Source organism: Anopheles nili, chromosome 3 (assembly GCF_943737925.1).
Source record: "Anopheles nili chromosome 3, idAnoNiliSN_F5_01, whole genome shotgun sequence".
NCBI lineage: Eukaryota > Metazoa > Arthropoda > Insecta > Diptera > Culicidae > Anopheles > Anopheles nili.
Window position 1 is genome coordinate 7,498,479 of NC_071292.1, and position 26,522 is coordinate 7,525,000.

A 26,522-nucleotide genomic window follows, 5' to 3' on the forward strand; every position below is an offset into this window, starting at 1 on the left:
TCACCATAACAGGATGGGCTCTTATTCGCCAAAAAAGGGCCACTCTCGATGCCGCATTGGCCTGTCAAGCGTTAAAAGGATGTGCATGGAAAAAAGAAGCCATGGTATGCCACTCCATCCTACCCGTCGTCGAGGGTAAACGTTCGAATGCATCCTTGTTGCTACTGCGCTTCGTTACTGGCAATAAATCATTTCGCATAAATATCGTGAAAAGAATTCGGCACGTGCTAGAGCATATTTTAGCTGGTTTGCTTGACTTGACTCCAATAGGGTTGCTTTTTTGCGATGAAAAAAAAACACACGGTGCACTTTCGCCAATTGGGTGCACCGAACCAAGGGACCTGCAAATAGCACAGCATAATGTTGGATTTTTTCGAGGTTTCCTTTTTAAGAAGCTTAGCTTTTCTTTTTGCGGCGACATTCCGCAGCCATTGGCTCGCATTGTACATCATTATCCATCAGCAGTGCATCATCAGTGGATGGCATGTGCATCCGACCGGTGCCAAGCCGGCGAAACGGCACCGTCCAACCAGAACAACTGAGCTAGTGCTTTTTCTTGTAAACTTTCCATCAGCAGCGCCGTAAGAAGGGCACTGGTACTTTTTCCCTGCGCTCTAGGACGCGCCTGGCATGCTTCGCGAGAAACCGCAGAATAGGGCGCCAAGAATTATCGCCCTGTTCAAGAAAACCAATTACGGAACGCTCGCTAAGAGGTGTGCGTGTTTTGAGCGCGGTGGATGAAGTGAAGAAAACTAAACAACAACTCGCGCTCGCCACCGATGATGATGACGCCAATGGGCGATAGTGGAGTGAATCGAATGGATGGTAAATTACAAAGTTTCGGCACCGTTCGACCGCATCCATTCGACAGATTTCGTTATGGAACTATAGCGCCCCGTCGAACGATGTTGCGCCAGCTCTTAAGACAAGTGAGGAATTTCTTAAATTCAATATTTCATCCTCACCCGATGGTGTCGCGACCGTTCTTTCCCAGCTCACGTGAAGAGTGATGCTCTGTTCGTTGGTAGACTGGAGACTGGAGCGAACGGAGAACGATGGATCGAAATAAGACGTTGATTATCTTCCCCAGCCATGGCCACGGCTTGGGCCCGTTCTTGAGGCCGTGATCCTGGGCCTCACCACTATTTCGCAACGGTCGGAAGGTGGGCGACGAAGTTATCTGTCTGGCTAAGTTATCGTAGATATGAAATATGAAAATTACTTTTTCCACTCCACTCGATCGCATTTCACCACTGGGCTTCACCCTTGGGCTCGGCATTTTCTGCATCCGGTAGGGGTTTTTTTTTAATATCTAAGTTTACCTGAAAATTGGAAGAAAAGCTCGCAAACTCGGTCGTTCGTCTTTTTGGCTCTAACCTTCGCTGTTCATTCTCTCACCCGGTATTTTTAGAGCCCTTTTCAAAGGCAACCTTTTCAGAAGTTGTTCTTTGGAGTTCGAGGTGTGGGTTGCGTTTAAAGAAACACCACCAAAGGTGTGCCGGATCCGGGTGGTGCAAAAGTGAAATAACAGTAAAGTGCCATTCTTTGAGTGGTAGTTTATTGAAAAGCGCGCGATCAGAAGAAGTATTTAGAACAGATTGTATATTTTTGGAATGCAACACTGGCTTAGCGATGGAATGAATTAGTAAACTTGTTCCATTGAAATGAAAAATAAAACCCTGTTTTTCTAATAAATCAACAAATTTATCACTCGAACAGCGTTTATTGGATAATTAAGCTTAACGATTTGCATTTTGAGTGAATGCATTCTTGAGGGAATTGAGCTCATGAAATGAACAATAGGGATATTGGGAGTTGGCTTCAGCCCAATGGTAGTAAATTATCCGCGAGTAATTATTATCACAATTTCAACGTTTCCGAGAATTCTCATGGATTCCTGCCGTTTCGATTATGACTAGCTTAACATACTTTCCGTTATGAACATTTGCAATCGACAGCATGAGCTGAAGCTCGAATGTCCAACCGAGTTTGTACGCTATAAATAACATCCATTGTGAAAGCAAAAACACACATCATACACATTTTTTAATTCACAAATTGAATTTCCAGCCCAATACAGTTTGCAATACAAACCAATTGGCACCTGCGCTGATTGCTGGCTTACGGTGCAGGACCTACATGATGAGTGGAACGCACCCAACCGAGGCCATCTGCTCGATTGTTGAAAACAAATTGAAACAAATCACTAATTTTCAATACCACCCTTATCAACGCTCCCGCAGCGTGCTGAAAATCCCACCAATTTCGATGGCCATTGGCAGCTACGTTGCTTAATTACACCAATGGAAAGTTGGCAAGTTTTAATAAACCAACACGACGTGTTTAATTGCATCGTGCCAGTTCGACTTTGTGGTGTGACTTTTAGGGCATATCGATTTCTGCCTATACATTCTTTTTCGGCCGTTTACCTTCGAGTACGCCATTTTATCATAATGTGGGGCTGACTTTGTTGCGACAAAACAACACACAAGTACCGTATAGAGCTGAGTTGATTAAACTTATTTTGCCCAATGTACGTTCGATCGTGGAAGCATCGGCAAAGCTCATCGACCATTATTCGCTGGATCGAAGTTCAAGTCTCACACCCATAAATCAATCCCAGCCAATGCGATGAAGCGCAATGCGACACTCTTATCACCACGATCGCACCGCTTTCGACAAATGCGGTGCGGTGAAGTTTACACTTAATAGAAAATCGTTTCGTTACCTGTCTGAGCTTCACTTTGATAGACTTTCCCGTTTCTTCCATCGTGGCGGCGACGGCAAACCTTCATCAGCATCGTAGATAGTTTGCGAGATTGGGTTTTTGGTTCTGCGCTGGTCTCCAGTACGCGTTGGTACAGTAGCCAAGGTGCAGTATTTCTGCCAATTACCGCGACGTTATCATAGCGACCAGCTGTCTGCCAGATTTTCAGATAGCTCACACCCAGACACCGGGTCACGAAACAAGCTTATGCGAGTCTTCCAATCTATCCGCGAGTCATCACGGTACGGACATCGATCTTTGCGAGAAAACACCTGACGAATTAGTATGCACGTTTGATATTACGTGACGACGATACCCTGGCTTCACTTCGAAACGTATTTTGTCCTGCCACTAGCTGGACACGTTATCGTGATCAAAAGGATATCTTCTGTTTTTGCTGCTACGAATATCAATCGATAAATTTTATTTAAAATTCCAATGTTTTACAATGCTCTTTAAAGGGATCCTTCAATCTCATAGGGAACCTTTCATGGAATGATGAATATGAAAAAAAAAATTCATCATTCCATGAAAATTCTATGGAAATTAAAATGCACACGATTTCATGAGATTTTCATGAGTTCTGTCAATAAAGCATGATATCGAGTTGGCATAATTGTCGATTGCAGACTGCTGACTCCATCATACACACGCTGCATGATTACGAAACAGGGTCTAGGAAATCAGCCGCCTCTCTTTTAATTACGACGTGCTTTCACTCGTGAAATTAACTATGGAGCTGCTTTGCACTGCGAGCCACGGAAGACGGCACGCAGCGGAAACTGCTAAGCTTCTTAACCTCTAATACGCATCTGGCTGATCACGCCATAGCGCTTCCGAATGCCCTCGACGTCGAACTGCATCCAAGCGCACACGTTCGCACAGGGTCCTTTGGCTTCCACCCATTAGCATTCTCGGTGAAGAGATCCATTAATCCTTCTCGGGGTGGTTGCCGCCAACGCAAGCGACAAAATGGTGTCATCAACGGAATCCTTTTGATCCGAGCGCTAATTAAATTCTGATCCATCCCCACGCTAGGCTTTTTACGAGTGTGAAAATGTCAAACAGGCAGCACGGAATATCCGGGCTGGCGTGCCAGCTCACCATACGTGCTGAGCGACCACGGTTGGATGCAGAAGAGTTCTTTAATATGACACACGTGCTGCTGCTGCTGCTGCTGCTGCTGCTGTCATCATGCTGGAAAGCATCTTTGCTACGCGCCAGAGCAATGACAAAGCAGCAAGCGATGTACACTCGCACCAGGGGGTGGGAAAAGTTTTTAGCCCGAATCTGCTTTCATGTCCAGCGGAGCGGAAAATGCACTGCTGCAAATACGCTGCACGGTTTCCGCAGATCTCACCCTCGAATTCCGCCGTTCTCGGTTACTTCTTGCTCGGATGCTTTTGTTGGTGGCTTTGCTCAATCTCGTTTGTTGTTTATCCGTCGGTTCTAATCATCTTCAAAGAACGAGCACCGTTAACCGCACAGCCTTGATTAGCGCGATCTAATCATCTTCGATTCTATGATTGAAGTCCGATTCTCTCATCGATAGAAAATCCTCCACACGTCGTTCTGTGGAGCCTGCTGGCGTAGTTTCTGTCTTTGAATCGGTTTATGGCTTTAAATTTAATTTATTTAATCACCACTAAAACGTAAGGCATGAGCTTCAGGCTTAGGAGGCATCCCTAAACTCGGAAAATCTGTTTCACTAACCATCATCGTAGATTGTGTTGTATTTACTGCTACTAATCCCTTTATGTTGCTTTGCTATTACTACATCCCTCATCTGCATGTACATTCCAATTGCTTGAAGAAGATTTATCAACGGCATAAAAACTGCATATAATTTAATCCACCGTACCGTAGATGAGCCCCAGAATGCATCTTCGAGAACCATAACTGATTGATTTTATTTTTCTGTGTATGCGTGTTATTTCCCCAACTCCAACATACCCGCCAACATACCGGATAACGGGAGCAGGTCACGGCTACGGACGGCGACAAAGATCGACCACAGAACATCGTCTACTTCCTCACGGGCCAGGGTATCGATCCGGACAATCCTGCCAACAGCAAATTCGATATCAATCGAACGACCGGAGAGATTTTCGTCCTTAAGGTAAGTCACTACCGTTGCGGTCTTAATTAACTTCGGTCGTGTTCGGCTCGCTCGGCCAGCTTTCAACAGCAGCACAAAACGACGGTACGGGCAGCTTTCGGTAAGCTGCGTGTAGAAACGCGTTATCCGGAGTCCGGCACATACCGAGGGCAATCCGCTGCTCAATGCCAAATGCGAACGCAGTGGTTCGATTGAGACAGACCATACCGTCTTTAGTGGAGTCAGCAAGATACGAGCTCATCGATAAGTCTTGGCTTCGGATCAGTGCGGGCGCTTCACCCAGCACTAGATCACAGCACTGACATCGAGAGCAAATTGAATAGCTACTGACCATCGTGACCATTTGACCGTCACTGGCTATTGGCCCACAACCCCATCCCATCTCTAGCGCACATTCCGTGACCGAAGAGCACCCGGGGAAAGTTTTCCCACTTGCCTTTTGGAAGCCACCGAGCTCTCGTAAGGGCAATGGGATTGGCTTAATCATGCGACGACAAGAATATTATGAGACTTCCTGCCGCCTACTCTACGGTCTGACTCCATTCACGCAGGAATACCGAAGTCGAGAGCGTCCGTTTGCCTTCCTGTTGGCGCCTCGCACTAAGACGCATCGTTCGGTCCGACTTCCGGTTCCGTTCGTAAGCTGTCATAAATCAAAAAACTTAGCACAATTTATCTTTCCGTGTCCTCACATCGACATCGGTATCAGAACTGCAGCGACCACGGTCGACCCGGGACGGCAACGAGCGCGTCGGAGCCTGTCAGCATTCGTTTGTAAAACGATGAAAATGCCGGAACTAATCTGCTTGCAGGTCTTCCGGTAAATTAATGGCTTCATCACGTCGTTGGAAGGCTGATCACGCATCGGAAGCTGCCCGGCGAAGCGTGGCCGCTCATTTTTAATGCCAACCGAGAAGTCATAAATTCAAATGAGATCTCCGCATAGCGATGCGAAATTTGGAACACGCGCGCGCTAATTGGATGCAATTTGGGGCGCGTTGGCGCACGCGTTCAGCAATTAAAACACTCTTTTGCTGTGCTTTTTTCGTGCCTTTGTGAGGCATCGATTGACGTACTACCTCGAAAGGATAATAATTCTCCCTCTACTGTCACGTTGCGGGTGAGAGATTTGTGACGGAGAGTGCTCCAAAAAAAAAATGATTTACGAGTCCATCGTATAAGGATATGCGTCTTTCGACCGTTCTTACACGAACATTCGTGTGTCATTGTTGTGACACCGACTGGCACCTGTTGGGTGTTGAAAGAAAACTTTACTCCGGAAAAAACCAAAACTAATAGCCCAAGTCAACCGTGGGCACCGGCGACCCCGCCAAAGCTCTCACAGTCAATAAAGCCAGCCATTAAAAATACATTTGTGAAAGCTTCGCAAACTTTTCCCACGCCCCTTTTGGAGCAAACAAAACTGACAGAAGCAAACGGCACGGTCCTTCTCGTAGGTCGTCGGTCTGCCGTGGACTTACCACCGATCGCTAAAGTTGGAGCCATTTTACACGCCTTCGTCCCGGGACCGAGCTGGGTTCCAGCAAGATCCTACCACGTTTCGCAGGATCGGGTGTGTGCTGGGAGCACTTAAAAGTTATCAAATTTAACGCTTTGTCAGAGCGGATCGATCGTCCCGCTGGGCCGGGAAGTACAGAACAGATTGGAAAGAATCGAACACCGTCTGTTCTGTCGGCGCTGTGCAGGTATCGGTAAGCGCTGATTCTCGGTAATGTATTCCGGGCACTGAGCTGCGAAAGTTTTGACCAGCTTTCAATCCCAGCGTGAGTCTGCTTTGGAGCTACTTTGGCAAAATGTCGCCCACGCCGACACACGCGCTCTCTCGTTGCATCTGTGACGAAGGAGGTTTTCCATAGTTTCGATGCGTTAAGTGTACATTTCGCGGACGATCGCACACAGTCGGTGGGAAATCCTGCCAACCCGGACGTCCGAGAATGACTCTCCGCCATAGGGGGCGCCATTTCCGAATGGCACTATTTATTCATCTCCCAACCGGGAGTGGAACTGTCCATGTGGGAAGCTTGGAGTCCTTCTTCAGTGCGCTTTTTGTCGCGCAAAAAAAAAGCCAAACCCCTAAGCGAGAGCCCGGCATGGGAATCTCAGTTACTTTAGATCGTATATTAAGCGTATCCCGCACGGGCCCAGTGGGAAGTAACAAATGAGAAAAGATGTTCGGGGTTCGTTTATTTTTGCTCTGGTCTGGAAAAGTTTTGCGTCCTCCTTTGAGCGTCTTTTGTGTGTCTCATGGGATGAACAGTCACGCTGAGAGCGAGAGAGAATGTGTCGTTTGCGCAACGCCTGCGAAAAAAAGGCGTCCTCAACGAGGTCAGGAAGGCAAGAAATTAGACACCAATTTCCGAACATCGAAGGAAAAAAATCCCCCCCAAAAAGAAGGACAAGTTCGAGCGGGCGAAAACTTTGCAGGTTATTTTGCGGAACCAGCGACACAGACGCGCCTCGGACGACCGCCCAATCTCGGGATGGAGCTTGGGAAAAGGTTCAATAAATAATATTTAAGTCGGCTCGTTGTTCACTCTGCATGGGGCGTGAGAAAGGCAGGTTCGTATCGCACGTCGAAGCAGACTGCTTTCAGGAAAGGTGGCGAGAGCGGTTTCGACGGCCACTTGTGCCAAACTTGACCGCTTTTTGTGCGCTTTAGGGTTTGCTGCTTCTTTGTCCCAACTCTGGGCATCATTTTACGACTAGCAGAGTGGGAGCAGTGTTTAGCCTTTGATATTTCTTGCCTACTTTTTTCTACTTCTTCTGCACCATTCAACTTCACCGTGGGGCCATCTTTCAGCCCCGGAAGTGCCACTCAATGGGCAATAAAAGCTGACACAAAGTGGTCCACAAACGTTCTTACCCAAAAGGGCTGCCACTACCTGTGCACGAAGATTTCAGAAGTAGTTGCGTGCCAAACTTATCAGAAACTCATCATCCAGCAAGACAAGAGAGAATGCTAGCCGTCGCTCAATGGTGCTAGAATCTGTCACTGTCCTTTCTTGACTCACAAGGGCGACTGCGAGACTTCCTCGAGAGTTCGTCTCAGAAGTTTCTCGTGGGACCTAAGACTGCGGCTCCAGGAACCGCTTAAAGCGCACCGTAATTATGATAAGCAGCCGAATTTGTGCCCGCTTTTCCGTCCCTTATCTGCCCTTTGGCCTTCTTTTCATGGTCCAGCCCGCCCGTTCGGGCTACCGTTACGAGCAACATTCTCATTGATGCATTTTTCATGACCCAACATAGCATCTTGTGCAGCACCGTTCCCCGTGCACCGAAGACGGGCGAAATCTGCGATGCGGAAAAGCGGACACCGTTGAGACCCGGGTTGAGCAAGCACTCCGCCGGGCAGATTGCCGCCGGCAGCTTAAGTTATCAAAAATTACAAGAACATTATGAAATTGTTCGTTTATTTTTGGCTCCACCGTTGCTCTACGTCATTAAATAACCAACTAATGATAGTCGGTTGGCTCGGTCGGGTTCCCAGCAGGGTGGCTTTATGGTCACGTTAAAGCCGCCGGGAAATGGACGGTTTCGCTTTAAGCGTAGGATCCGTACCGTCGCGTCCCTTATCAGGGTAATTGCCGCCCGTAGTCACTCTCGGTTGCAGTGCGCCATTTTCCCCGGGTAGTTTGGCGGATTTTCATAATGTTTGATCATTTTCATAAATTATCGGCGTGAAGTACCCGGGCGCTCTTAATTAGGCACGATCCTTCAAGCCACCGGCCAAAACCCGGTAGCCTGGATGCTGCCGTCACGCCAATAAATATTCGACACAGTTGGCTCGTGCACAGTCAATTACACGCCTGTTCATCCGTGGCAATCGAAATTTAATTCACTGTAAAAATGCGGGCACGATTGAGTAAAATATCGACTATCAATCCCGTGCACGAAAGTGGCTGGAAAAATCGACTCTCGACCGGCGTGGAACATCGAATGTGGAGCGTTTTATTTGATGTTTTTATTAACAAAGCCAATGCGATGCTTGATTTGCCGTTTATTTATGTGCCTTTGGCGTGGGCCCGGTTTGATTGGGTTTTGTCTCGACCCGTTTTTCACCAGATCGTAACTGTGCTCGATCGATCTAACGAATTTTTAACCGAGCTTATAGTGGGTTTTATCTTTTTTTTATGGCCCACTCTCTCCGCTCGTCTTGCAGGATAACATCATTTTTCGCGAACAAATAAACGCGAAACCTCCGAACATGCGCCATTGATCCGATTTCTCCGTAATCCTTCGAGCGCGCGCTGAGCTTTCTTCAACCGACTCGGCCCACTTTCGAGAGCGTGGGGTATCCCGTGGCTGTACATTTAATTTGATTTTTGTCCCTGCACTGCTTTTTCACAATTTCGTGCTACCACCGTCAGTTCCATCGTTCGCGAGTGTGTGACGTTTTTTTTTTTTTGCATCACTGCTGCCAGGCTGTGGCCCGGTTATGTCCTCTGCCAGAATGCAGTGCCCTTGTTTGTCATTGTTTCTGGCACCCAACCAGAGCAGGCATTTTAAGGGTTGCAGAGCTAGCGTAGGTTTGTGTGTACGAGCGCTTCTAACGACAGTTTGATGGTTCGTTGGATGTCGCCGAACCGTGAGATGAAAACACGCAGAGCTGTGGTGGCTCCTGCAAAAAGAGGGTACCCAACTGGTACTGGAGACACAAAAATTCGCGCTCGTCACCAGCGAGAAAAAAGCGCGAGGTAGAGCGGCATCTTAAAAGTCATAAAACCTAATGGCTTTAGGGTTGAGCCCCACCCGGAGGTGGCACCACTGAAATATTCATGTAAATGTTCCTGATGGGCGCAATTTGAACCGCGCGCGAGTTCCACTTTCCGAACTGCGGAACTCCTGGTTGGACCCGGGCGCTCGGGTAGGGGGGTCATGTTTTCCACTAGATATTATTTCACTTTTATGAGCACCTAAAAGATCGTTGTCGCTGTTCGGGCGTTCGGATGGAAATTTCCGAAAAATATGTATGCACCGGGAGCCGCAGGCTCGGGAATGGGCTCAAACAATACAAGAACGTGTTTACTTGCCATCGATTTGTGCGGGAAAAGCCATCCCGATAGGGCCGCTGCGTGCTTACTGTGAATCGAACGAAAATGCCACCCATCGACATGTCTCCGTCGTCCATATTGTCTTGGCAAGCGATGATGCCATCGGTGCGGATCGTTTCAATATCAATTAGAATTAATTCTGCGTCGTAACGCGGGCGCTTTCGTTCGAGTTCGAGAGAAGCGAACGTCTAATTGAATAGGTTCTGATTTATGAGCGGCACGAGATGGATCGTTGCCGATACTTTCGCCTAACATGTTTCCGTCTCCGATGCATCGCTGGCATCGGGAAAGATTGAATGCTTCACTATTCGACTAGCTTAGCAATCAAAAGTGCCTAGCCGTTCAGTGTAAGGAGCTTTCGCTGCAAGGTAAACATTTTCCACATTTCATTCTTCTTGCGGGCATTAGCACCGGTTTAAGACAAATGCTATGTGGGAGGCTCGACCGCATATTAACTACCGCAGCCAGCAACAGCTACATCTAACTACCTTCCGTTGAAGGAGCTACACGTCCTGGTTGGAGGAGGTTTTAATTCAATCATCCTGTAACCTTCATGCAGTTGTGCGCTGCACGTCACTAGGCCGTTGAGAATGCAACCGCACGCAACGCGTGCATGGGCATTCTCGCGCCCGTTGCTGGTTGAATCCGACCGAGCGCCCGATGGAAGCACCAGCGACAGAACAATTTAAGCCAATTCCCATCCAGCTGAATTTAATTAATTATTTACCATCGGAAAAGCGCATTTGGTGGACTGGACACGGGCTCTTTACAAGCGACAAGATTTTCATTCCATCCATCGTCTCGCCTCGTAGTGAAACGTAACTTCCGGACACCCGGTTACAGTTTGCATGCACAGCACTACTCTCTCGTTAGGGTTGTTGAATAATTTATTAAACGTTATAAGAAATGCTTCCACTCGTCCTGGGCTGGGTGTGGGCAGGCATCACGGCTGCTTCCGGCTGCCGGTGAAACAATAAAGTTCTCGGGACGAAAGATCTACGATGTGTTGCACCTGCGATCCTGAAGCCGCGTGGTGCCGTTTGCTGCACTGCTAACCGCAGTGTCAGCAGGACATGACATATTTCAGCAAATCACCGCCAGTAAGCAGCTACGAGACGATGATGCTGATTTATTCACCGAAGTGCAAGGTCTCCATTCGGCGACCCAGCCGAGGCGTAGGAGTTGCTGAGAAGGTGGAGATTTATATTAGTTTAGCAGAGCTTTGCGGGGCAGCTCTTGATGTGTGAGAAAATTAGCCAGCGGTGGATTATTTGTCAGCTTGTTAGGAAGAAATGTTAGGAATAGTTAATCCGGATTCACACCAGATTAGTTCCACATGTTACTGACAGCGTCCAATAACTCTTGGTTTCGGTACCGCATGGCATTTTCATGACCGTTTTGTTTTTATATCCAGCCGGGAAAATTCGTAAACTTGTCTTCATTTTAGGCTCATTTGTTGCCTCATAAAGCTTAATAAATTTCAACAGCTACCGAGCAAATTCAACGCTCGCAATAAAGTCTAGTTTTCCACCGCCGGAAAACCAAAAACCTCCCACTACGCCTCCTCGGGAACGGATCTAATTTCATTGGGATCTCTGACGAATTCGTTCACCGGTTGGTGGAACCGGTCGGAAACGCAAGTGCCATTTTCAATTTGTCGAGTTAATTGAACGGGAAATGGAACACTGATCGATTCTCGCCCCCCGATAATGATGTCCTTCTGTCGTTGGTACGATTCCATGATGCCGAGCTTCATCTGAGCTCGGTTCTACCGAATCCAACGGTGGTGTTGTGTTTGTAATGATTTTTTAGTCGGCTTCCTTTCCGAGGCCAATCGAGAGGCCTCGAGGAAGGAGAGCTACATTGTCAACGGGTTGGTTCGCACGAACCAGGCGGGTACCGCCTGATAAGCAGATCGATTGAGTAAATTAGGGATGTTTCATCGAGAACCGAAAGCATCGTACCCGCTTGAGAATGTAGCACTGAAGTACCGGACTTTCGATTCGATTTCTCCCCTGCTATAGCCGCTGGATCGGGATCAACCGAACGGACGACCACAATGGCGATTTACGGTGTTCGCCCAGGATGAAGGTGGCGAGGGATTGGTCGGCTACGCGGACGTGCAGGTGAATCTAAAGGACATCAACGACAATGCACCGATCTTCCCGCAGGGCGTCTATTTCGGCAACGTTACCGAAAACGGCACCGCGGGCATGGTTGTAATGACCATGACGGCCGTCGACTACGACGACCCGAACGAAGGTAAGTGCGGTTCTGTTTGGTGCTTGTTTCAAAATCATTCCAGCTCGTAAAACCTGCCTAATTGGGCGCTTCAGCTCAGTCCGGTGGACCTTTGTGGTCGAACTATCACCGGTGTAGTGAACTGTACTCCTCGACTTGTCGTCCTAAATTCGATTTCTCTCCCACCACACAGGCACGAATGCGAAGCTTATATACTCCATCGAGAAAAACGTGATAGAGGAGGAAACTGGGTCACCAATATTCGAAATTGAGGCGGACACGGGTGTGATCAAGACGGCCGTGTGCTGCCTGGATCGGGAACGCACACCGGACTACTCTATACAGGTCGTGGCTATGGACGGTGGGGGGTTAAAAGGGACTGGGACGGCCTCTATACGCGTCAAGGATATAAACGACATGCCGCCCCAGTTTACTAAGGACGAATGGTTCACGGAAGTGGACGAAACGGATGGCACCAATCTGCCCGAGATGCCCATCCTTACTGTGACCGTACACGACGAGGACGAAACGAACAAGTTCCAGTACAAGGTCATCGACAACAGTGGCTACGGAGCGGATAAGTTCACGATGGTGCGCAACAACGATGGTACTGGCAGTTTGAAGATCGTCCAACCGCTGGATTACGAGGACCCGCTGCAAAGCAACGGTTTCCGGTTCCGCATTCAGGTAAACGACAAAGGCGAGGATAACGACAACGACAAGTATCACGTGGCGTACTCGTGGGTCGTGGTGAAGTTGCGAGACATCAACGACAACAAACCGCAGTTCGAGCGGCCCAACATCGAGGTGTCGGTGTACGAAAACGCGGACGTCGGTAAGACGCTCGAAACGTTCAAGGCAACTGATCCGGATCAAGGCGGCAAGAGTAAGGTATCGTACGCGATCGATCGATCCTCGGATCGACAGAGACAGTTCTCGATCAACCAGGAGGGTACGGTCACGATCCAGCGAAATTTGGACCGTGAGGTGACGCCTCGACATCAGGTCAAGATTTTGGCCATCGATGATGGCATCCCGCCAAAGACGGCCACTGCCACACTGACGGTGATTGTGCAGGACATCAACGATAACCCACCCAAGTTCCTAAAGGACTACCGGCCGGTGCTGCCGGAGCATGTGCCACCGCGTAAGGTAGTCGAGATTCTGGCCACTGACGATGATGATCGATCGAAGAGCAACGGCCCACCGTTCCAATTCCGGCTTGACCCGGGTGCGGATGACATCATCCGTGCATCGTTCAAGGTGGAACAAGACCAAAAGGGCGCTAACGGTGACGGTATGGCGATCGTCTCATCACTACGCTCGTTTGATCGTGAGCAGCAGAAGGAGTACCTTATCCCGATTGTGATCAAGGACCACGGTAATCCCGCAATGACGGGCACAAGCACCCTCACGGTGGTCATAGGTGACGTTAATGACAATAAGATGCAACCCGGCTCGAAGGATATCTTCGTGTACAACTACCTGGGACAGGCGCCAGATACGCAGATTGGTCGCGTGTACGTGTACGATCTGGACGACTGGGATCTGCCGGACAAGAAGTTCCACTGGGAGGCACAGGAACACCCGAGGTTCAAGCTGGACGAGGACACGGGCATGATTACGATGCGACAGGGCACACGCGATGGTCGATACCATCTGCGCTTCAAGGTGTACGATCGTAAGCACACCCAGGCGGATGTGCCGGCAAATGTTACTGTGACAGTACGCGAGATCCCGCACGATGCTGTCACCAACAGTGGCTCAATCCGGATAGCGGGTATCACGGACGAGGATTTCATTCGCGTGTGGAACTATCGCACTCAGAGCTTGTCACGCAGCAAGGCTGATCGTTTTAAGGACAAACTTGCGGACTTGCTCAACATCGACCGTGAGAACGTGGACGTGTTCAGCGTGCAACTACGCCGGAAACACCCTCCGCTAACGGACGTACGGTTCTCTGCTCACGGATCACCCTACTACAAACCGGTTCGGCTGAATGGTATCGTGCTGATGCACCGCGAGGAGATCGAAAAGGACGTGGGTGTCAACATCACGATGGTGGGCATCGACGAGTGTCTGTACGAGAACCAGATGTGTGAGGGATCGTGTACGAATACGCTCGATATCAGCTCATTACCGTATATGGTGAATGCGAACAAAACTTCCTTGGTCGGGGTGCGCGTAGACGTGATCGCCGAATGTACCTGCGGTGCTAGGAACTTCAGCAAGGCCGAATCCTGCCGATCATCCCCTTGTCACAATGGTGGCCGTTGTATGGAGACACGCTACGGACTGAGCTGTTCATGCCCGACAGGCTATACAGGTCCACGCTGTCAGCAAACGACACGTAGCTTCCGAGGTAATGGTTGGGCCTGGTACCCACCGCTGGCCATGTGCGACGACTCACATCTCAGCTTCGAGTTCATCACGCGTAAATCGGACGGATTGCTGCTGTACAACGGACCAATCGTGCCACCTGAGCGCGATGAACTGCTGGTGTCGGACTTCATATCCGTTGAGCTGGAGAGAGGCTTCCCAAGACTGCTGATCGACTTCGGTTCTGGCACACTGGAGCTGCGCGTCAAGACGAAAAAGAGCCTAGACGACGGTGAGTGGCATCGGCTCGACATCTTCTGGGATACCGAAAACGTGCGCATGGTTGTAGACTACTGTAAGTCGGCTGAAGTTGCAGAGATGGAGGACGGATCACCTCCCGAGTTCGACGACTCGTCGTGTCAGGCTCGAGGTACTATTCCACCATTCAACGAGTACTTGAACGTGAATGCACCACTGCAGATCGGTGGGTTCTACCGCGAACAGTTTGACCCAACGCACTACCGGTGGAACTACATGCCGATGGGCAAGGGCTTCGACGGATGCATTAAGAACCTGGTGCACAACAGCAAGCTGTACGATCTAGCACATCCTGGTTTGTCGAGAAACAGTGTTGCTGGTTGCCCACAAACTGAAGAGGTTTGTAGCCAGAGCGAGCAGACGTCTCGCTGTTGGGAGCACGGTAACTGCGTTGGAAGTTTCACAGAAGCTCGCTGTCAATGCCGTCCCGGTTGGACTGGCCCGGCTTGCAACATTCCAACCATCCCGACCACGTTTAAGCAGCAGAGCTACGTCAAGTACGCACTCAGTTTTGAGCCGGATCGGTTTAGCACGCAGATCCAGCTTCGATTCAGGACACGCGAACAACACGGTGAGCTGTTCCGCGTTAGTGATCAGCACAACCGCGAGTACGGCATCCTTGAGATTAAGGACGCGCGGTTACGCTTCCGGTATAACCTCAACTCACTGCGCACCGAGGAGAAGGACATCTGGCTGAACGCGATCGCTGTCGATGATGGCCAGTGGCACGTGGTTCGCGTGAATCGACACGGATCGGCCGCAACGTTGGAGCTAGATGGTGGTGAAGGTCGCCGGTACAACGAGACGTTCACTTTCGATGGTCATCAGTGGTTGCTGGTTGATAAGCAGGAGGGTGTGTATGCCGGTGGAAAAGCCGAGTACACGGGTGTCAGAACTTTCGAGGTGTACGCCGACTACCAGAAGAGTTGTCTGGATGACATCAGGTATATGAGAGCTAGTCGGATCTGGTTGCTTTGTTCTTCACACATTTCGCTTTCCATCGTTACAGACTCGAAGGTAAACATCTACCACTACCACCAGCAATGAACGGCACGCAGTGGGGTCAAGCGACGATGGCACGCAACCTCGAGCGGAATTGCCCATCCAACAAACCGTGCGCCAACGTGATCTGTCCAGATCCGTTCGAGTGTGTCGATCTGTGGAACGAGTACGAGTGCACGTAAGTACCCGGACCGGACTCTTTCAAGTGGACCGTGTAACACGATCCTTTGCCCGGCAAAATCGTTTGCAGCCCGAGGCAACAGACGAATGGATCCGCTTTCACTACGAACCCCTCCGAAGGGTGTCGGACTGGAAGTTTATCCCATGTCTGCGCTTCCGGTGGCAAGGATCTGCCTTCTCGCCTATAATCCAACACAAACAATCAGCAGACCCTACATCTGGTACCACCACACGTCCTCCATCATTTAGTCAGCCATTTGTCATACACGAAAGCATAACTCACCCTGCCATTACATTCATCTCACACGGCTCATCTCATAATTATCCTCGAGTCAAACATCCTGCTCCCATGGTCCTGCATCATCCGCGTGTGTTGTTTCGTTTACTTTGTTTATCGATCATTCGTGCATGCTCAACAACAAGGATCTGTTGGTTTTCCGTTCTCCGTGTATGTGTGTGTGACGTCGAGTGAATGCGAATGGGAAAGAGAGCATGTTGACCTTGGTCGTAGGCGTGCAAAGAAAACCGGTCCGCCTAAAAGGAAAAAAAAATCGAAAATGGTAAACCTCGAACCATTGTTGTTTGGGCACCTACCCTGGGGGCGCTCTTGATGATGGGGCTTTCATTGCTCCTTTTTTTCCGCACCGGGATCAGAAAACAAGTAATTTCACCTTCCACAGAAAGAACCCTCCATCATGTTTCGGGGATGGCCCGGTTGGCCTCCAAAAAGGCACCCTTCCAGGCGGTGTTTTGCTTTTGTTCTCGCCAGCACTCTCATTGCGAGTGAAATGAGCGATGGCTCACGGAAAGCCACTCTCACAGTGTGGGGCGAAGCTTTCCATTCAAGGAAATTAAGAAAATCAAGGAAGCAATCAGATCAAGCGAGATAGCAAGAAAGAGAAAGAGAGAGAGAGAGCAGAGAGCGAGCAAAAAAGAATGAGCACAACAACCATTAACAATGCAAAGGCGAAGGCGCTTTTCCGAGGAGGTCAGAACACCGGTGGTGTGGGAGGGCATTAAATATTTATTGATTCACACGAAGGATATAATCCGGCTCTTGGTGCACGGGAACAACATTTCCATACCCTCAAGCTACCCACGGGTGGGCTGATCCGTGGGACGATGGCTTTTGTTGGTTTTCATCGTTGACTCCGGGAGTTGGTCAAGTTTTGGGCATTAGCCGTAAAAAAAAGGGAACTTTTAATTGAAAGAACAGAAGCCTCGCGATAGACCTGCCTATCACGGGTTTCGTTATATTTAGAATGGCTTAAGGATGGTACTCGTTTTAAACATTTTGATTCGAAAATCCGAACCCACGTCTAATGGGTGGGTAATTTTGGAAACAACGAACACAAACTCAAGACCATAATGGCTGCATCATCCTCAACTTGATCACTTAGTAACTATCTAAGTAAACTCGAGCCATGTATGTCGAGCAGCTTTTTGCAGCTGGTTTCGGATTATTTCGCATTAAAGTTTGCAACTGCATGCAAGTCATCGTCTCCATCAATCCAATCAGCAGTTGCCTCTCGTTTCTCGGATCCCGTGGGATTTTCTCCTTTGAATTCTTTGAAGCGATGTACCAACACTGGCGTTCCGTTAGCTTGAAGCAGATGCCTTTGGTGCGTTGAAGAATGTGAACATTCGTCGCCCTTAGCGGACTTCGCTGAACAGAGGAACGGCACGCTGCCACGTTTTCTTTCTTTCGAGCCACGCTCATTATACCATCCAGACCGTCGACGTCGACCGGCTTCTTGACGGGAAGAAAGATATGTTTAAAGAACATCCGTAGCGCAGCTCCCACTGGATGCTGATGGAACAGACGGATTGTTATCATTTTGGCACCGCGTTTCAACGGCGCCGGCTTTGTCACGATATCCTTCTGTGGTAATTTGTTGCCACTCTCTCACTCTCAAGCACGCCCGTCGTGTATCCTTCCGATCTGGCGTTGGCACCGCAAATGACAACTCGATGGAAATGTTTTTTTTTCCGTTTTTGTGCGGAAAATGATTGGGAGTTGTGGCGTTTTTTACAGGACCAAACGCTGATTCGGGTTGCTGGATTCGCCGTCTGCTGGATCTTCGATGGATTCGAAACGCTGATGACAGACGCGTTAGCTGTAATGTGACCGTCTCTCCATTTTCTTTATCTCCTTTTTGATGGCCTCTTGAATCGAGAACGTCTTGCGGAAGGATAACTTTTGCACGTCTGGGAATTTCGCTGAAGCTCCATCGTTTGTCGGGATCTACCAAAACTTGCCGCACGCCGTACACCGAGTTCGGTCTTAAGGCTACGAGCCCGATCTCAATTTACTCTTGGGTGAAGAACCTTCTTTTCGTTTCGCGTCTGACTATCCATCACGAACGTGGCACGGAACGAACCCCGGCATGTAAACTCGTAATGATGGTCTCCAATGACGCTGGCGGGGCACTCGTCACGGTGCCTTGCCAAAACGAAGCCATCGCTCGTGCAGCACACGAGCAAGTAAACCAGTAATTGCGAGCAGAAACTTTACAGCCCAACCCAATATGTTAATCACGAGCATCGCTCAGCCTTACCCGGGAGCGGTTTGCCAAAGCCCGTCCGCATCGCAACAGGCCAATATGAAAGCGCGACTGCGAACGACTGCACATTCCACCGTTTGCGAGTGGATGAGTAAAAAGCGAAAACTCAATCAGTTTCGAAAAAATCCCCTGATAGATGTTTACGACTACGGTTTCCCGTACGTTACAGCCTTCATAAACAGGCCTCCTGCCGAACCTGCGCGCGAGTTATTAAAAGGAAGCAGGCAAAATGGGACCGATGGGTTACGCCATAAAACCTCCACCGACGCACCATGGTATCCTGGTGTACTGCACCCGAGGATGCATCTCCTATGACGAACCGGGACTCGAAACACATTTGCGTGTGTGTGTGTGTGTGTGTGTGTATGTATGTTTGGATGTGTAATTTGAACGGCTTTGCTCATGTGCGGATCCCAGGGAGGAGATCGCTGATGCTGTCTTTCCTTTTTGAACTTCCATTTTGGCGAATTTTGCCTCCACAGCTAGTTGGTATTGGATTCGTTTTAGCCCTTCATGGAACGAAAACTTGTGTTATTTTTTTAATATCGCCAGCTTCATATTGCCAATTTTTTTTTTTGCACAGTCACATTTTTATGGATATCCTTCGATGGATGGTTGCAAATGTTGAAGAGAACCAACCGAAAGACACATCGATATAAAGCATACCTACTCGTTCGGCATTATTGGCGCAATCTGCCGGAAAATATTTACAGGCCACTCGACCATATCACATATCGTTCATGTGAACGAAGGCCTTTGCGATAGACCTCTCTGAACATGAGATACACACATCCCTGTGCAATGGATAGCATAAATGTGGGTTTACATTTCACACATTAACAACGAGTTGCGAGATGAACAAAATAAAAGTCGATATTCGTGTGCTATTGAATAGATGTTTCAATATTTATCACGATCAAAGCTTAAGCACTAAAAGCAGCATCAAAATCAATCCCGTAAACATTACAAACATCGGGAAAACCTACCGACCGAGCTCTAGAAAAACCCGGAAGCGCTAAACCGAAATAAAACGAGCAGTTTGCTACGGAAAAAAGGACCAAAATGCGATAAAAACCGTTCCGTCAGGCGTCCTTACGTTCGAGTTGACGAAACTGAGTAGGAATACTAATTGGAAATGTGGACTTTAAACCGAAAACAAAACCCCCGCACAAGGCCAGTCGCGTGCAACGTAAATGCTATTATGTTGAGCAGGTCCCAATTTATTTGCCTTTCTGCCTCTTTTTATTTTTGCTGCTTTTCTCGCTGTGGCAATCCCAAGCAGGCTCAACAGAGGGCGGTAATAAAAACAAACACATATTTAATCCATAATTCATTCACTGGCATAGCTCGCGGCGAGGTTTCGCTCCGTCCCCAGACCATCGTGCCAAGCACCGGTCAGGGCCGTGAATGTCTGCTGACCATCGGGCAAGGCACGAGCACGGATTCCTTTTCTGTTCGCTGAAACGCCACAATATGCAGCCAGTTGGAGCCTCAGCTCGTCCGGCATTTCACAAACACGCCACCTCGCGATACCGATATCTTTCGCTCGTGAATTTATGCCAGGATTTTGTGCTAGCCGTGCCGATGGAAATGTCATCCGTCTATGGGTCATTTCCGTTTTCCGCTCGCTCACAAAGACGACCAAGCTCGCCCAAATGCCCGGGATGAGATTTGTAACTTAAAGCCTCGTCTTTTAACAAGCTTTCCACTCGAAACTGGCCGTCCCGACTGGTGGCAAGTGGCCTGGTTGGTGCTAAATCTATTATTTAGCGTGTATTACAAAGCCGGTCGGCCCTGCCAAACGAGCCCTGCCTACCCAGCCCATAGCCTGCTCTTGGGCGGCTTCCGGAACAAGACTCGGATGTCGCCATTTCACAGGATACCAATTCGACACCGGTTTCGCCCGATTGGAAGGCACACCAAACTGCAAGGCACGGGAGGCAGTTGATTGAGTTGGCGATTATTTGCTTTTCGTCTGTGTTTCGGTGTGAATTGTGCTTTGATAGATTAAAATGCTGCTGTGAGCTGAATTGTAAAGCAGGAGCGCCGAGCTGGAGCGACTCAAAGATGGCCGTTTTTCTCGCTTTGTTCGCACGGGCTTGCTTGAAAATCTGAACCCGACGACGCCCCGAAAGAGTCACCGGGATGGTGCCGATTGGACGCCCACAAAGGCGTGCTTTGTTCGTCAGGATTCTCGAATCCGACCAGCATCGTTTTGCTTGTTTGAGTTGTGCTTCATGGCGAATAATTTCCACGAGCCAATGTTTGTGTGAGAACGCGTGCCGCTCGTTTTATTTCTGCCCTGCTTTGTCGTAAACTTATTGCTGATCGGACCGCAGTAAGAACTGTGCAAATTCAACTCCACTCCGAAAGTAAATTGGTTTAAACGTACAAACTCTTCTGACACAATTCGAAAGCACACCGCCCAGTGGAAACAATGCGGCTTGTTTTAGTAAGAATGTGACCCATTCGGTGCGTCCCGTATCCGGATTGGGCCCGATACTTGAATGATTAATGTATGCCATGAATGATAACGAGCGCTCTTCCGCTGGTCGATGTCAAACAGAGGCCCCGGCACGCCTGCATTTAAATAATTATTCACAACAGTGCGCTCGCGTGGGCATAAATTTGCCTTCATCCGCAAAATATATCCGCCCACTCTATCTTGATCGCGTGATGCAGCGAGTGAATGCGTTGCGTTTGCCATCCATCATGCACAAGCGCGCTTCCGTGTGCAGATTCACGGGCACTCAGGGCAGGGCAATGCACGTTGCCATTTCCGAGTGGTTTAATTTTATTTTGTTTAATTTTCCCATCGCTCCCGATCGGTGTGGGTTACAGCTACCGACCAGCACCCCCCCCCCCCTGCGAATGTTCAAATCCATCAAGCTTCAAACGGTTCTAATGGTTTTGATGTATGTGTGTGTGCGGTTATGCGGCCTCAAACCTGCTGCCTCGCATGTGCCGGATTTGATTTATTTGCATGCTAAAACTTAACAAATTCCACTCGCGGGTAGAATGCTCAGCACAGCTACGAACACTTTCCAGTGATGCCGAGATATTGCAGTTGGATGATAAATTCTTCTGCCGGTTGTGTCGATTTCCCGGAAAAGCAGGCATACGAATGTAATGAAATTTTCTACAACTGATTGTGGCTAGCCGATTCAAAGATACGATGTACGTCTCGTTTACTCGCGCCCATTTCTTCTGCGAATCAACGTTTGGTGGAAGGCTGTGGAGAGTTGGAAAATTGCCACGAATGAAAATGCTTGTGAATGTATGTGGTTTTGTAGAATTGATTCGTTTGTTATTTTCCATTTATCGCCGCCAGTGTGGATCAAGTTTTTGCTTTTACTTGTGATGTATTTTTTTAATTATTGCTGCATTATTTTATCCCGTATTACCACCACATCAACACGATCATAACTATTTTCATAATCAACCACACCGGCGATTTCATCATAATCATCATCATCATCATCGCCGTCTCCATAATCCTCTCTCAAGCGCACATGATCTCTGCATCATTAATATTATTACAATAATGAACGTCATCGAACGAAACGGTTCGAGATAAAAGGTTGATTCCCGCAACATTAACACCTCCGGCGTCATTCAACATCAAAACCACGCGAATCGCAAACGAACAAAAACGCGTTACACACCTAAAGAGAGTACCGGGAAAAAGCTTCCATTTTCCACCAGACCACACATGCATGGCTACGGGCATATGAGTGGCCAGGTGCAAAGTATCCTCACCAAAGTCCAACGGTCAGTGTGGAAAACCCTCCCTGACATACACACACACGCACACACATACGGTCCATTATTAGCATACGCACGATTAGGGAAATTGAGCAGCTTCAAAAAAGCCATCCACCCGACATTCGCGATGCATCGGGGTCCCACGTTTGCATGCTTCGACGTCGAAAAGAGGGCAGCAGCTTGCCAACGCGAGCTACCCCTCATTTTCCGGCTTCTCCCTGGGCCAGGCTAATCCCCCGGGGTTGTGCCCCGGAAATTGGCCCCCCTCCAAAACATAACCCGAAAGTAAATGAACCGTTTCGCAAATCAATCATACCAGCCAATCAATCACACAATCAATCGATCCGATCCTTTATGACCTCACACTGCCAATCCCGGGTCACCCTCTGTGTATGTGGGGGTGGAGTCCTTTTTTTTCATCATTCTATGCCAACTTTTTACCTCGCTCGCTGCGGTCGCTGGCTGCAGTCGGCACGCGAGGCTCACACAAGCGCACAATAATAACTTTAACTCAACCGAACAGCTGCGGCGAAGGGCGCGTCATGTCGCCGGACGGTAAGGGCTGCATGGATCGGAACGAGTGTCTCGATCTGCCGTGCCTGAACGGTGGTATCTGCGTGAATCAGGAGCCCCGGCTGCGCTATCGCTGCGACTGCCCGGACGGATTCTGGGGCGAGAACTGCGAGCTCATCCAGGAGGGTCAAACGCTCAAGCTGAGCATGGGCGCGCTCGCCGCCATTCTTGTGTGTCTGCTAATCATATTGAGTGAGCATAGCTTTTTTCACAAGTGATCGTGTGTGTGCGTGGTAGACTCGTGCTCTTTCCGGTGTCCAGTTTGCCGGGTTTTTTTCTTTTATTATTGCTGTTCACTTCTTCACTTTTAGAGCCAGCACATGTGTTTGTGTGTGTTCATAGCTGAATAAACGTAGCCATTTTATTTGCAATCGTAAAACCGTTCCTTTGTTGTTTGGCTTGCATGCTTTCGCTTTTCATGCTTCGCTCAGGCGTACGTAGTATCCAGCGCCTTATCCCTTCGCACCCTTATATCTCTTCGTCCTCGTAAAATGAAGCCTTCTGACCCGTGAGATCGGGATGAAGATCTACTTGCGTAGCAAAAATCCTCCCCCTCTCGAAGAGAAAATCGATTCTCTCGTTCTCCTTCCCCAATGAGCTCTTTCGCCCGGTTGCGGTCCACTGGTTTGGACGATAAATAATAAAAGTGGTCACCAGATGTGGTAAGTAGCCCGTGGTAGCCGTGCTAATGTTCCGTTTCATTTCTTTCATTTTTTTTTCACCACTCTATGTTACCCATACCCTTCACCCACTGTGTCGCGTTCAATGTTCATGTTTATGGCACTGGCAAATTTTGGTTTTAATTATTTATTCTCCGGTCACGCACGTCGTAATGAAAAACAAAAAAAACACGGTTACAATTTAAACCAACCACAATCCTACAATATGCACCTGCCTGCCTGTTCGGTTCCCTCGTGCCACGAAATACGTGACCCGGTGGGAAATGCTGGCGAACGAATCCCTCATGTAACCCTGCAAACCTTCTCGTGATCCTGAACCTACTCGGGCTCGACTCTCACACGCACTCACGCCCACCTGGCAACCGTTAATTGCTTCCGGCTGGAACCGGGTCCTGGTCCGGGTCACGCAGATGTCCCACCGGCTACAAACCGTCCGGGATGCGGTGCGTAAATGCGAACGAGTGCCTGTGGCATCCGTGCCAGAATGGTGGCCGCTGCCGGGACCATCACCCGCCGAAAGCGTATGAGTGTGTGTGCCCGCTTGGGTTTGCCGGGGCGCACTGTGAGCTCGAGCTGCTCGCGTCCGGTATCCTGACGCCTTCGCGGGACTTCATCATTGCGCTGGTCATCTGCGTCAGTACGCTCATACGTAAGTACCATCTCTGAAGCGCGCGTCGCACATGGAACTAACCAGGAACTAACACTCACCAACTAATCCACGACGTGTGTGAAGGAACTGCGCATTCCGACGATCAAACGAACGAACGACTCTAAGATTTCAGCCAACGCGCAGGTTTGTTGAAGCGACATAATTTAATGTCCTTTTTCCACTCGATTTGTCCTCTTGATGGAGTGCTTTTGAGCCGCACTGAAGGTCCTGTTTTTTGCCGTTTTGTCGCTTTAACACCGGTGCAAACAATCCCCGGTCACTGCGATCCCGTTTCATGCGGATCGAATAAATTGAACCGTCGTTCTTACGCCGTTCCATCTCCAGTGCCAACTTCATTTCGTTCTGGAAAACGCTTTTGCGTCATCGATACAGCAACCCACGCTCGATTTGCCTGTTTTTTTTTGTGCCACAAAAAAACTAATATTGCACCAAATCCGATGGCACCGAATTCGTCATGGCAATCGGATGGAATTCACTCCGTCACTTGAATGCCGTTTGCCGGCACCACTAAAACTCCATCGTTTGCGGGCGCATCGCAATGCCACTCGCACAAATTCGCAGCAATTGTTGTGACATTGTCGTTTTCAATTTTGAATAAAAATATCGTTCCCGCTGTTCGAGGCCAACAGCGAAGTGGGCAGTTGCAATGTGAAGCACCCTAGATGGGAAATAAACCGGTGAACTCGTGGGGATGACGCAGAAGCTTTCAGCGTAAGCTTTCAATTTTCAGAATCTCTCTCTCTCTCTCTCTCTCTCTCTTTCCCTCTTTTTGCACAACCTCACAGCTCCATCTATCACGTGACGGTCAGATGGCCTCAGAGCTAGGATTTTAAATATTCAGCTTCAACTGCTATGCTATGGCAGAAGCCGCTGTAGGTGTAAAAATTTTACCCACATCCACCCAAGGGCTCAAACGCGTTTCATCGGTGTTCCGAGCCGGTAGATTGCTCTTTCGTAAATCGCTCCGAACACCTGCGGGGGCCCCTATGATGTTGAAAGAGCGCGAACGAACAATAAAAAATGGCAACGAAATCGAAATCCTTCACCCGGAATGCCCGGCGTTGGCCCTTTCGCCGAATGGGATGCATACCCGCACAGGAAATATGCTTACCGTACTTTGTTATCGTCATAAGCTATGTGACGATTGTGTACGGGTTCGCTTTGGATCGCGTCGCTAGGTGGCGACTTTTTCCTGGTGACGTCAGCACCGAACACCGAGACAGTTACAGGGCTTTTCAATCTATAGCTTCAACGCGCCTTCCATCGCTGCATGTCCTTTTGTTCGTTCGTTCGTTCGTTCGTACGTGTGAGTACGCAGCACCGACCGTCCTTCGCGCATTTCGCACACGATCGTCGGGAAAACCGGTTTGTATAAGCACTGTGTAGCGTAATGCATTTTCTGTTTAACTACTGCTAATAGTACTACTTCTCTTACTCTTACTGTTCTTGTTACACCTAGTGCCTTACGCCGTTTAGACTAGATTTGTAACTGTGTACTCGTGCGTGTGCATGTGTGCACCTACATTTCACACTTACGATGTGCACAGTGTCCTTTAACGTTTATCTGCCCACTCACTTCGCGCTGACTGCGGATGTATCGAAGATGCGACACGTTAACGTTGCATCGGTGAAAGCGTTCCCTTCGCAAACCAGCCTATTATTGCACCCTGGGAACGCCTGCAGCCGATGACAATGGCGTTACTTTCTCGATAAATCCACAAAACTGTCCACACACGGTGTGATGGTGTGAGACTGAGAGTGTGTTAAAGTGCAGCAACAAAAATGGAACAAACATTGTGCAAATGTTTGCCTTGCTCGCTCTTCAACACACTCTCGAAGGTTCACCAGCGCCCAAGGACACGTCAGCTCGAACGTGACTGTGCTAATTTGTGCCGAGTCTGGCACAGCCGAAGGGCTGTAGATGTTCTCCCCAAAAACCACCACGTCCAGCCTGGCGTAGGGGTTTGCTCCACAGCGCTGAATCCGATTCGTCGTTCCTTTACACTCGAGTGACCCGCAGATGAAATCGTACCAACCTGCGGTGAAGGCCCCGTCGTGCTTGGGTTAGAATTCGAATTTTTAACAATAAAAGTGCTCAGAATCGAACGAGAGCGGAAAAACGAATCGGCCCGGTAAGGACGCTGGAGTGAGATGGTAATAAAAAACCAAGATGCAATGGTCATTTCGGTCCATTTAGCTCATGTCCTACTCGGGTTGCCCTTCGTAGCGTCATTGTTTTGTTCTTCTTCTGT

At 49.0% G+C, this 26,522-nt stretch overlaps 1 protein-coding gene across 3 annotated transcripts in view; it reads left to right on the top strand.

The window, feature by feature from the left end:
- The window catches only part of LOC128723404 (neural-cadherin), a 166,718-nt gene that overhangs the window by 136,166 nt on the left and 4,030 nt on the right, over window positions 1-26,522 (top strand). For all 3 annotated transcript variants that reach the window (XM_053817140.1, XM_053817139.1, XM_053817141.1), the window contains 5 exons: window positions 4,749-4,886; window positions 11,983-12,220; window positions 12,393-15,780; window positions 15,846-16,016; window positions 22,871-23,112. In XM_053817140.1, coding sequence (XP_053673115.1) covers window positions 4,749-4,886; window positions 11,983-12,220; window positions 12,393-15,780; window positions 15,846-16,016; window positions 22,871-23,112 — 4,177 coding nt within the window. The remainder of the gene's footprint in view (window positions 1-4,748; window positions 4,887-11,982; window positions 12,221-12,392; window positions 15,781-15,845; window positions 16,017-22,870; window positions 23,113-26,522) is intronic.